The 13,223-nt window shown below is 38.7% G+C and overlaps 1 protein-coding gene across 1 annotated transcript; it reads left to right on the top strand.

Annotated features, from left to right (window-relative positions):
* The first annotated feature begins 9,274 nt into the window (after window positions 1-9,274).
* MKRN3 (makorin ring finger protein 3) lies at window positions 9,275-11,610 on the top strand. The gene has a single exon (XM_050795835.1). The coding sequence runs from the start codon at window positions 9,390-9,392 to the stop codon at window positions 10,911-10,913; it is 1,524 nt and encodes a 507-aa protein (XP_050651792.1). The 5' UTR covers window positions 9,275-9,389; the 3' UTR covers window positions 10,914-11,610.
* The last annotated feature ends 1,613 nt before the right edge of the window (window positions 11,611-13,223 follow it).

Here is a 13,223-nt window from a genome sequence, read left to right as displayed (position 1 = left end):
TGAGACAGAGTCTCGTTCTGTCACCCAGGCTGGAGTGCAGTGGCACGATCTCAGCTCACTGCAAACTCTGCCTCCCGGGTTCAAGCGATTCTCCTGCCTCAGCCTTCCGAGTAGCTGAGATTACAGGCACCCACCACTATGCCCAGCTAATTTTGTATTTGTAATAGAGACGGGATTTCTCCATGTTGGTCAGGCTGGTCTCGAGCTCTAGACCTCAAGTGATCTGCCTGCCTCAGCCTCCCAAAGCACTGGGATTACAAGTGTTAGCCACCGCGCCTGGCCAAAATTATTATTATTATTATTATTATTATTACTACTTTTTTTTTTTTGAGACAGAGTCTCGTTCTGTCACCCAGGCTGGAGTGCAGTGGCACGATCTCAGCTCACTGCAAACTCTGCCTCCCAGGTTCAAGCGATTCTCCTGCCTCAGCCTTCCAAGTAGCTGAGATTACAGGCACCCACCACTATGCCCAGCTAATTTTGTATTTGTAATAGGGACAGGATTTCTCCATGTTGGTCAGGCTGGTCTCGAGCTCTAGACCTCAAGTGATCCGCCTGCCTCAGCCTCCCAAAGCACTGGGATTACAGGTGTTAGCCACCACTCCTGGCCAAAATTATTATTATTATTATTATTATTACTACTATTTTTTTTTTGAGACAGAGTCTCACTCTGTCGCCCAGGCTGGAGTGCAGTGGCACGATCTCGGCTCACTGCAACCTCCACCTCCCGGGTTCAAGTGATTCTCCTGCCTCAGCCTTCCAAGTAGCTGAGATTACAGGCACCCACCACTATGCCCAGCTAATTTTGTATTTGTAATAGAGACGGGATTTCTCCATGTTGGTCAGGCTGGTCTCGAGCTCTAGACCTCAAGTGATCTGCCTGCCTCAGCCTCCCAAAGCACTGGGATTACAGGTGTTAGCCACCGTGCCTGGCCAAAATTATTATTATTGTTGTTATTATTACTACTATTTTTTTTTTTTTTTGAGACAGAGTCTCGCTCTGTCGCCCAGGCTGGAGTGCAGTGGCACGATCTTGGCATGATCTCGGCTTACTGCAAGCTCTGCCTCCCGGGTTCACGCCATTCTCCTGCCTCAGCCTCCCGAGTAGCTGGGACTACAGGTGCCTGCCACCATGCCCGGCTATTTTTTTTGTCTTTTTAGTAGAGACGGGGTTTCACCATGTTAGCCAGGATGGTCTGATGTCCTGACCTCATGATCCGCCTGCCCTGGCCTCCCAAAGTGCTGGGATTACAGGCATGAGCCACCGTCCGCGGCCCAAAATTAGTTTTTTAAAGATGACAAGTAATAGCAAGACTGTGGATGACATGGAGCTCTTAGGTATTGCTAATTTAACTATGGAATACAGCGACCACATTAAGAAACTACTTAGTAGTTTCTCAGAATGTTATACATGTAATTCCTTGCAATTCCACTCCTGGGTATGTACCCACAAAAAGGAAAACACATGGCCACATAAAAGCTCATGTGAATGTCCACAGCAGTGCTATTCATAATAGCCAAAATGTGAGAAAAAGAACCAAATATCTAATAACTCCTGAAAGGAGAAACAATATGTAGTATATTCATACAATGAAATATTCTAAAATCAAAATAAATGATATGTACAGAATGAACCTCAAAATGTAAAGTGAAAGAATTCAGACACAAGAGATCACATATCACATGATTCTCTTTAAGTATCCATAAATGGCAGATTCATGAAGATGGAAAAAGATTAAAGTTTGGCTAAGGCTGAGGGTGAGAATATTCCAAAATTATATTGTGAATAGGGTTGCAAAAATCTATAAATCTATTAAAGTCATTGAATTATGCATCTAAAACATTTTATGATGGTATGCCAATTATATATCAAGACATTGTTTAAAAAATATTTAATGAATTTTAAAAATCATATATTGTACACCAATGATGTCTAAGGTTAAATTCATTATAATTATTTTAATTCCTAATGCTAAGGACAATTTTTTCTTAATAGTATTGATTCATATCTTAAGGTCTGTTGTGTCCTATCCTTGTGTCATTAAGATTGAAAAACCATAGTTTCATGTTGCTAATATCAACAAGCACTTGTTGACAAAAGGAATCACAGATCTCCTATTTTTTTCAAAATTATCCTTGATATTTTGTTTCATTTAGTTGAAAACAATCTTGAAGTTCCCAAAACTTCACTGATTATTAGAGAAAAATATTCCTTTTTTAAGAACAAGGAAATTCTATTCCTAGTATCCTAAGAGTTTTCTTATAAATAGCTATTATTTTAACAGAAAAATATGGAATTTTGAGACCTTATTACTTTTCTCATTTAATATCTTTTTTTTTTTTTGAGACAGGGCCTAGCTCTGTCACCAAGACTGGAGTGCCGTGGTGCAATCTTGGCTCACTGCAACCTCCACCTCCTGGGTTCATGCAATTCTCCTGCCTCAGCCACCCAAGTAGCTGGAATTACAGGCACCCGGCAGCTAATTTTTGTATTTTTAGTAGAGACAGGGTTTCGCCATGTTGGCCAGGCTTGTCTTCAACTCCTGACCTCAAGTGATCCACCCGTCTTTGTATCCCAAACTGCTGGGATTACAAGCTTGAGCCACCTCTATTGACATAATATCTTAATGTGATTATTGACACTACTGATTTTCAAACATTTAAATTACCTTTAATAACTAGAATGAATCCTTCTTTGTGTTTTATATTCTTTTATAGATTTGCATCAAAGATTATGAGCAACATAGATCTGTAATGTTCTTTCTTAAAAATCTAATAGAATTTATTGTGAAACTATCTGGTCCTAGAGTTTTCATTTTAATAAAATTAATAATTGTAATTAATTTCCTTTAACAGCTAGAGGGCTATTCATTTTTACCATTTACTTTTGTCTTACTTTTGATAATTCGTGGGTTTTCTAGAAAGCTGACCATTTCAAATACATTTCCGTATTAATGATCTAAGTTGTATATATCTTTCTACGATCTCATTAAAGTCTGTATGAATATTAAGGATGTCATCACTGTTTATTCTTCATATTGTTTAGTTGAGTAATCATCATTTTTCTTCAGTGAACCTCACCAGAGGTTTATCAGTTTTACTGTTTTCAAAAATTGATATATAATAAAAATTGATATATAATAGTTGTAAATATTTTGGGAGTACATGTGGTATTTTAATACCTGTATATGAATCCTTTTAAAGAACCAAACTCTGACTATTCTTCTTGCTATACATTTGGGCTTTAAAAACTAAATTCTGTTATTTTTCTTATTTGCTTCATATATTTTATTTTGTTTAAATGTGTTATGTTTTTTGTAATTTCTGAATTGAATAATTAGATCAGAAGAAATCAGAATTTATCATTTTCTAATGTCTTACATATTAGAAATATGTATTATATATCCTAAGCTATAAAATTTCCCCTAAAAAGCATTGCTTTTTAACTAGCACACAACTTTTTATATATAGCACCTTAATTATTAGTCAAATTAGAATATTTTCTGAATTATTTTGTATTTTTTCTTAGACATGTGGGTCATTTAGAAATATAGTTATTAATATCCAAATATATAATCTATTTTCTATTTATATTTTGTGATTTCTGGTTCCATTTCAATCAAGAGTCAGAATATATTCTGAATTATTTCAGTCTCTGGAACATGTGGGGCCATGCTTTAAGTTCAATATGTTCAATTTTTATATATTGCACACTCTAAAAAGAGGTGTAAATACTCCTACAACCACTTTGTTTTAAGATCATAAAAGATACTGCTTATAAACATTATACTGATTTATCTATATTGTAATCAAACACTGAAATTTTCAACCAATCTTCTGCATACTTTTCTACAGATGTCAAGAATTCAACTACATTTATACTTTAATGTGGTTAACAGAATTTTGTCATATTGCTATGACAAAGTAGAGTGTTTTTACATACATCAATTATGTCAGTAGTATTAATAGGTGAATAAATATCTTTACATTATTGTGGTCTTTTCCCTCTGCTATTCAATCAGTTCAATTGAATTGCCTATCAATTCAATTACAAATCAATTCAATTACCTATCAATTTAATTACAAATCAATTACCTATCCACCCTCTCATGGTCGTATATATTAATGCTCTTTCTAATCTTTTATGTAGGACATGAACTTCATTGGCTGGCCATGCAGGTATGATTGTTCAATTGTACGATGGTACAATTTTCTTTACTGACTGCCTGAACATTTTGGAGGAGGAAAGGAACATGTAAAATTATGAGTATTTGTTTTTTTAAAAAAAATGAAAATCGCTCATTCTCCAAGCACCAAATTCCAGTTAATTTTGTCCTTTTTCCCTGTGGCCTCAGCATGCAGATCTAAGTGTAAAAATGGCACATCGCCTATGGGGATGCACCTCACTGGACCCCTTCCTGAAGAGAAAGGAGAAAATAGGACAATTTCATTTTCATTTGACATTCTGCCCATGCCCTATCTTCTTTTTGTCATTTTTTCCCCCTTCTGGAAATGGAGCTTCTTCCTTTCTTGCGAATGCATTTAAGGCTGTTAATTTTGCCTCTAAGCATGACTTTAAGTGCAACCTAAGTGTTTTAACATGTTATACACTTATTACCGTTCTGTTGAAAATATTTTCCAGTTTTCTTTGTGATTGCTTCTACCACCCACAGGTTATTTAGGTTACTTAAGGCCATCTTTTTCTTTCCCCTGAGCACTCACCACATTAACTATTTCCTGTCTTTTAAGCATCTACTTCATGTACGTAACCAGTTTCTATCCTTGTCCCGGATAAAAATACTAGCTTAAGATAAGTTATTTCCTCTGGCTATAAATTGGACATTAAGCATGTTTTATATGTTTAAAATACAGCAATATGACAAAATTCTGTTAACCACATTAAAGTATAAATGTGGTTGAATTTTTGACATCTGTAGACAGATCTGTTGAAAATTTCAGTGTTTGATTACAATATAGATAAATCAGTATAATGTTTATAAGCAGTATCTTTTATGATCTTTAAGTGGTTGTAGGAGTACTTACACCTCTTTTTTTATATTCATATTGAAATTTAAAGGTATTTTAAAGTAACTTTCTTGTTATCCAGTTATTCACTCAGGGTAATCAGATGTCTATTCAAAACAGCCAACAATGAGCTAAAGGAGTGCTGTTCCAGCCAGAATCCTACCGCTACCACAAGTGATGAAAGCACAAGAAATCCTCCACAAAGGTATTCTACAACTTTAAGTGCAACCTAAGTCTATTCTAAACTTCTGAACTAAGGGTTGGAGAAAACTGGCTCTTTAAATTTCAAAATAAAAATCAGTTTGCCTATCAATATAAGGCAATAAATACTCATGCATCCACCTCTCGTGTGCCAGTAATTCCCAGGGACCCTATAGAAATCTTACTGCTGTGCAAATAGAGGGACTGACACAAAAACTCCAGTCACAGGATTCTCTGGGTGGTTCTAAAATAGAAGAGGCACGTATAGGTATCTTAAAGATCAGGCATCATTCCAATCACTTTATAAGAATTAATGAATTATTATAAATTATTAATACAGCAAACCTGCAAACTAGTCGCTATAATTCTTGCTGTTATTATTCCCGCTGTCAGATGGGATAAAAGAAGGTAACTAATTTGTGACAGGGGAAAGTCTCAGATAGTGAGTGGTGGATTCAGGATTTAAACCCACGATGCCTGATTCTGGACACTTGCATTTAATTTCCGCAGCCCTCGCAGCTGCCGGCGCCGGCGCTGCACACACAGCCCCGCTCCGCGCGCCCAGCCCCGCCGGGTCCCGGACCCTGCCGGCAGCCGGCAGTGCCTAAACGTTAGATCTGAAGGATAGGAGCGTGCTGAGAAGGATAATGCTTTTAGGCAATTAATTGTGTGTTCTTTAAATACGGGCATGTTAACCATACGGGGCTGGGCAGCGCATGCCTGAGCTGTTTGGAATAAAAGACTGCAGGATTTTGCAGTTTCTTTCTCTCCATCCTGCAGTCCACTTCTGAACTTGTCTCCCTCCTCTTGGGATATTCTTAGGCTGCCTGGACTTCACTTCAGCTCTGCTATCGCCCAGCCTTCCACTCATTCCACTCAGACCCCCAAATGCTGACCGGCCAGGGGATCCCATGCTACCCTGCAGACTGTTGTATGCACAAGAAATCCAGGTCCCAGCCTCTGAGGCTGTCAGTGCTTTGTTAGTAAAGAAGGCACAGCTGAGCCAAATAACCAGACAAATGACCAGATGTGTACTTTCTGAGAATTGTAAAAACAATATTGATGCTCAAAAAAAAATATGTATATCAGGGCAGGAATATGGACAAAGGCAGTCAGAGAAAATTATCTCTGAAGACATTTGGATAGGATGGGAACTAGTTTATTTTTCTCAAGATGCACTGCCCAATTATTTCCAGTTATTCAATTATTATTCATTTTTTATGGTATTTAAAATCATGGGATACATATTGGTTTATAAGTTTATATGAAATATTGTTATGATAAAACTAAAAGATAAAGTCACTATCAGACTATAAGACATGAACACGAATGGCAGTTACACAGGTGGGCATTTGCAAGCACACACTGCCTGGCACCAGCTGCACAGCCTTGGGTAGGTAAGGAAACATTCTGCTTCTCAGTTCCCTTGTGTTAGATGAGATGGCCAAATACTATGTACAACTTCACTCCAATACAGTAACTACTAGCCCCATGTGGCTATTTAAATTAAATTTATAATTTTAAAAATGGACATTCATTTCCTCACTCTAGCCTCATTTCAAGTGCCCAAGAACCCCATGGAGCTAGTAGCTTTCATACTGTACAGCATGCATACATATATATATATAAATTGTTCACAGAAAGTTCTTCTGGACAATGCTGGTGTATCAAGAGAGGGTCAACTATGATTTAGATACACTGCTGGGAAAATATCACAATTAAGCAAATAATAGATGCAGTGCTAGGAAAATATCACAATTAAGCAAATAATAGTTTTATATTCAGGATTCTTTTGTTTGTGAATTTGTAGAGAGCTTGGCGTAGAAGCCTGAGAGCTGTGCTGCAAGTCTTTTTCTTGTAAAAATCACTGGGGCTGTCAAATCCTGATAAAGAGAAAGTTTATTTCAAAAAGTTCAAGTGAGGCAGACTTTGGGACAGCTTGCATGCAAAATATAAAACTCGGTAACTATCAAAAGGAGAAAAAGACAAATCCAACATTTCCTACATTCACGACGAATAATCAGCACCATTTTCAAATAATTATCAAATTAGAAAAAGACAACCTTTTAAAAACATTGAGCCTTTTATTTAGGTCTTCTGAAGCTAAAATGCTTTTCATTTTATTGTACAGCCTGAATTAGTTTAATTCCTAGGTTAGTTAACTTTTAATGTTGTTATGAATGTTATTAATTTTAAATGTTTACTTCAAATGTTATTGATAAATAAAAATGATTTTCGTATATTGCACTCCTGTCCAGTGTCTTTGCTAAATGCACCTATTAAAGCTAATAGCTTATCTGTAAATTATTCTTAATTTTCTGTTGCATTCCATCAATAATTTATTTCCAGTTATAACATCTTTTATTTCTTTGCTATTACACTAGCTAGGACTTGCAATAATAAATACAGATTTTTTTTGCCTTTAGATTTATTTCAGAGGGAAAGTTTTAGAAACCTTTTAGATAATTATCTAAATTACAGATGTAACAGATCCATATTCACATTTATTTCTGCTCCTGTCATTTTTACTAATAGATGTTTCCAGCAATATGACTATTTCATGTAAATTTTCAAGTTTAATGTCCTAATTTTGTTCCTGATATTCTCTAATGATTTTTAATGCCTGTTATTAATGTATTGATAACATATTTGAAATTACTGATGTTGGTTATTACAGCCTTCTTCATTTTTCCTTGATAAGTTTCACCAGAAATTATCTGGCTTCAATAAGCTGTTTAAAGGATTTTACTTAATTTATTTCCCTTATTTAATATTTGTTTTTCTTCATTGCTTTTCTTGGCCTTATTATTTGCTTCATTCTGCTTTCTTTGCTTTTACCTACCTAATTATAATTTAATTTGTTGACTTGGGTGATTATAAATATTCAGATATGTTTCCACTTTACAGATTTAGGCAACAAAATTTCCTCAAAGAAACTTACAGAAAAAAAAAAAAATCCAATAATATATAAAACGATATATCATGACACAGAAGGGCTTCTTATTAGAAACAAATTGGTCAGTTAAATATTTGAAACTCATAGCTGCAAATAATCACATTAAGAGAATAAAGGGAAAAACAAGATTATCTCAAAAAATACATAAAACTACATGACAGAATTCAGTATGCAGTCATGATACGTACTCTCAGCAAAGTAGGAATACAAAAAAATGATTAATCCACTACACGTATCTGCAAAAATGACAAAACGCTTATATATGGAAATTAAAGACCATTCCTTTGTGGATAGTATGCCACAACACAGCACAGATGGGGTTGAAAGAAAGCAAGAGAAACAAAGGGCTGCCATGAATTAAACCAGTAGAGAAAATAAAAGCCTGGGTCATGCAGGGGACAGTGCCTTATTCAGCCAGCATCAGGAATGATTGAAGTCTGGGGCTTCTACACAGCGGGAAAACGAGCATAGTAATCACAATAAAGAAAGACATCTGAAAGGTGCTAACTTAGCCTCGGATCAGAAGCGCTGTCTGCTAATGCCTTGCTGGTGAAAAGCGTATCCTGCGTAAGCCCTCAGAAATCCCAGAAAACAAAGACCAAAAGAAACGACGCTTTGTCAACAGAGCAAATCGAAAAAATCTTCCAGCAGTGACAGGGCATTAAAAAAAAAAAAACGCAGACATAAGATGGAGTGAATCAAAAAAGGATTTATCTAATTCATGTATGAAATGTTTCAGAATCTATTGGATTCTAATTTTTTTAAAGCAGACAGATACGAAAATACAACGAAGACGTGCATGACTGAAACCAAAAGAGATTAAAGTAAAACCTCATTCTCCTGAGGAAACGGTGTGAGGAGGGAATTAGGGGCTGCCGGAACACAGCGAAGCAGAGGCAGAAGGCAGACAAAAGGGGCTGGGTTGGTCCCTGCCTGTGTGAACAAAAAATATGTCAGATTGGAAAATTGCGGTAAAATCCAAGCGCGGCACGTACGTTGCCCCCACAGGAAGTGTCCGCCGCGCTGCCTGTGCCCGGAAGTAGGTAGGAACACACAGTCACAGGCAGCCAAGAACCGGGGGGGAAGAAAAATAGATGCACACTTCCCCTAGAGAAGCCTCCGAGCGCGGCCGCGACTCCGGGCCTCAAGCCCATAAAGAAAAAATACCGGAGACGTTCTGGCACCATTTCGGGGTAAAGAAGCTGCCATGGAAGAGCCTGCAGCTCCCTCAGAAGCCCAGGAGGCAGCCGGGGCCCAGGCAGGTGCTGAGGCAGCAGGGGAGGGTGTGTCTGGGCCGGACCTTCCCGTCTGTGAGCCCTCCAGGGAATCTGCTGCTCCAGATTCGGCCCTGCCACATGCGCCTGTGGGCTGGGCCCCCTTCCCTGTAGCTCCAGTCCCTGCCCACCTCCGCACAGGAGGCCTGAGGCCTGCACCAGCCTCAGGAGGAGGAGCATGGCGCAATCCGTTTCCAAGCCGAAGCAGCGGCATTTGGACAAAGCAGATCATCTGCAGGTATTATATACATGGGCAGTGCAAGGAGGGGGAGAACTGTCGCTATTCCCACGACCTTTCTGGTCGGAAGATGGCCACTGAGGGCAGCGTTTCGCCGCCTGGGGCCTCTGCAGGTGGAGGCCCTAGCACGGCTGCGCACATCGAGCCCCCGACTCAGGAAGTGGCGGAAGCCCCCCCGGCTGCATCCTCCCTTTCCTTGCCTGTGATTGGCTCGGCTGCTGAAAGGGGTTTCTTTGAAGCCGAGAGAGACAATGCAGACCGTGGAGCTGCTGGAGGAGCAGGTGTAGAAAGCTGGGCGGATGCCATTGAGTTTGTTCCAGGGCAGCCCTACCGGGGCCGCTGGGTTGCATCTGCCCCCGAGGCTCCTCCACAGAGCTCAGAGACTGAGAGGAAGCAGATGGCTGTGGGCAGGGGGTTGCGGTTTTGCTATTATGCTTCCAGGGGAGTTTGCTTTCGTGGGGAGAGCTGTATGTTCCTCCATGGAGACATATGCGACATGTGTGGGCTGCAGGCCTTGCACCCCATGGATGCTGCCCAGAGGGAAGACCATATAAGGGCCTGCATTGAAGCACACGAGAAAGATATGGAACTCTCGTTTGCTGTGCAGCGTGGTATGGACAAGGTGTGTGGCATCTGCATGGAGGTTGTCTATGAGAAAGCCAACCCCAATGACCGCCGCTTTGGCATTCTTTCCAATTGCAACCATACCTTCTGTATTAGGTGTATCCGCAGGTGGAGAAGTGCCAGACAGTTTGATAACAGGATCATCAAGTCTTGCCCGCAGTGCAGGGTCACCTCCGACTTGGTCGTTCCCAGTGAGTTCTGGGTGGAGGAGGAGGAAGAGAAGCAGAAACTTATTCAGCAATACAAGGAGGCAATGAGCAACAAGGCCTGCAGGTATTTTGCGGAAGGCAGGGGTAACTGCCCATTTGGAGACACATGCTTTTACAAGCATGAATACCCTGAGGGCTGGGGAGATGAGCCTCCTGGGCCAGGTGGTGGGTCATTCGGCGCATACTGGCATCAACTTGTGGAGCCTGTGCGAATGGGAGAGGGCGACATGCTCTATAAAAGCCGTAAGAAGGAGCTTGTCGTGCTTCGACTGGCCAGTCTGTTGTTTAAGCGGTTTCTTTTACTGAGAGATGAGTTACCCTTCTCTGAGGACCAGTGGGACTTGCTTCATTATGAGCTGGAAGAATATTTCAATTTGAATCTGTAGCATTGTGCTGTGGCATGTGGTCTAGTCTGCTGAGGTTCTGTCGTCTGCTATTGCCTGTTTTCCCTGTGTTGACACTCTTATTGCTTTCAGGGGCTGTTGAGGCAGTGCTTCTGTTTTCTTGTCTATTCTGCATATCTTTCCTCCTAGGATTATGGTGATTATCTGTGTTTAAAAAAATAAGTCCTTAAAGTTACTGTTTTGGTGAAATTAATATTAATGTCAGCTTATGGCTTTTTTTGTCATCTCTGTTTTCAACAGGATTAACTCAGTTCTAGTGTAGTGTTTACTGAATTTCCACACTTATTTTGAAGACCCTCAAGAGTAAATGTGGCAGAGTGAAAGGAGAAGTTTTAATTGAACTAGTAGCTTTGTGCTATAATAGCCTTAACAAATGGACCCTCGCAGGGTCTTGCAGCTGCTCATCTGTTTACAGTTTGTTCTTTCCCTCCTTCCCCTTCAAGTGCACTTGTTAAACTGTGATGAACTTGTGATTTTGTGTTTTACTTGACCAAAACCAAGTGTATATGTTTACATGTTTTTATCCTGTTTAGCTTGACATGAAATAATTTATATTTGGAAATATATATTTAAGAATGATATATATAATATATATGTATAAGAGCTATGTATTTGAAAATATATATAAAAGAATATACATCACAATATTTATGTTTATGTAATAAAGTAAATACAGAGCCAAAAGCTGAAGGTCAAAGCCTAACAGGATTGGCTGTTGTGTGGATGTGAGTTGTGTGAATAATCATTCTGTCCCTTGCACAGAAGCCAGTAATTAGCATCTAATGAAAAGGACTGTTCAAGTGGGTCTGGCCAAATGTAACAGATGCAGATCTTAGAGGACTTACAAAGCACTATATTGGTAATTCTTACAATGGCATTAATAGCTCACTCTATAAAAACAGAAATTGTGTTCCTACGCAGTTTTGCCACCTTCTCAATAATTCTTTGTAAGAGCAAATCCTAGGCTCAGAGGCACAGTGCTTTGTATTTGATATACAAAGTCTCTAGACTTTCCCAACAAGGGGCTTTAGACAAAAGATTTCAACATAAAAGTAACAAGATTATAAAAGGGAAAATAGAACAAAAATACTAAAACCAGTGAGAATAAAATAATGGAAAGATAATAAAATATAGAAAGCACTAAAAACTAAGTGTAAGAGTAATATAGAAAATTTACATACAACTTAGATTAAATGAAAGCAGTTTAAAGACTGAAAGTCAAAGGCTATAAGACTTCATTACAATCAAAATGAAACATCCTATTTAAAATACACACAACATAAAAATACAGAAGCATTCAAAGTAGTAAGATGGGAAAAAAAACCAAACAGGTGCTGTGACTGTCTTGATTGTAGACAATGTTTATGGTAAGGATAAACACTTTGCTGGAGATAAAAAGGAATGATACATAAACATTAAATTGTAATTCACAGGAATATATAACTGTTCAAATTTTGTATACATTTAATAACGTTGTATCAGATACACAACTGATAAAAATAGAAAATCCTAACTCCAGACTCTTAGTGGACAATTTTAATACACCTTTTTAGTAACCAAACAAGCAAAGAAAAAATGAATGTGAAAGATAATTATGCCATTTTAATGACTTACCTGCATAACTTATGATCTGCATCAACTGCAAATGCACTTACCTTGGCTGAAGTAGCTGAAAAATATGCTAGGAGTGTGAATCTTGAGTCCCAGGTTATTCACACTGTCCTGACTGTCCAACAAATATGGCACATTTAAGAGTTTTTATACCATGTAATTTGCATGCAAAAGGATGAATTTGTCAGAACTACCTAATGTGGTACTTGCTATAATTTTTCTCATTATCCTGATGAGGTAAATAATAGAGAATTTAAAGGTTTTGCCCATAGAGTTTATGACCCATAGCTGTGAATTAGTGGAACAAAGACTGGAACTCAAACAGTGTATGTCCAGAGCAGTTGCACTTACCATGTTCACTAGGAGCAGGTGGACTAGCTGAGTGTAGCTGCTGGAGACGCAAGTACAGCCTTTAAGTATGGATGCTTCAGCCAAGTGGAGCAAAGATGGACATGAATAAGCTCCCGCAGAATATAGGAGCCATGGGGCTTTTATCTATAGGCTGCCAGCTCAGTGATTTTAGTCCACTGCTTCAGAGTGTGCCTCAGCCTCCTATAATTTTACATTGCCTCTCCCTTCTTACATGACTCCTGGTGCTAGTAAGTACCTCAGCCTATTTGCCTGGACCTTTTGCCATATTCCTTTCCTCTTGATTCCTCTTAGCGAAAGAATTCACCAATT

Source organism: Macaca thibetana, chromosome 7 (assembly GCF_024542745.1).
Source record: "Macaca thibetana thibetana isolate TM-01 chromosome 7, ASM2454274v1, whole genome shotgun sequence".
NCBI lineage: Eukaryota > Metazoa > Chordata > Mammalia > Primates > Cercopithecidae > Macaca > Macaca thibetana.
The sequence above is the reverse complement of the archived record's forward strand: the minus strand, read 5'-3'. Positions and strand labels throughout refer to the sequence as shown.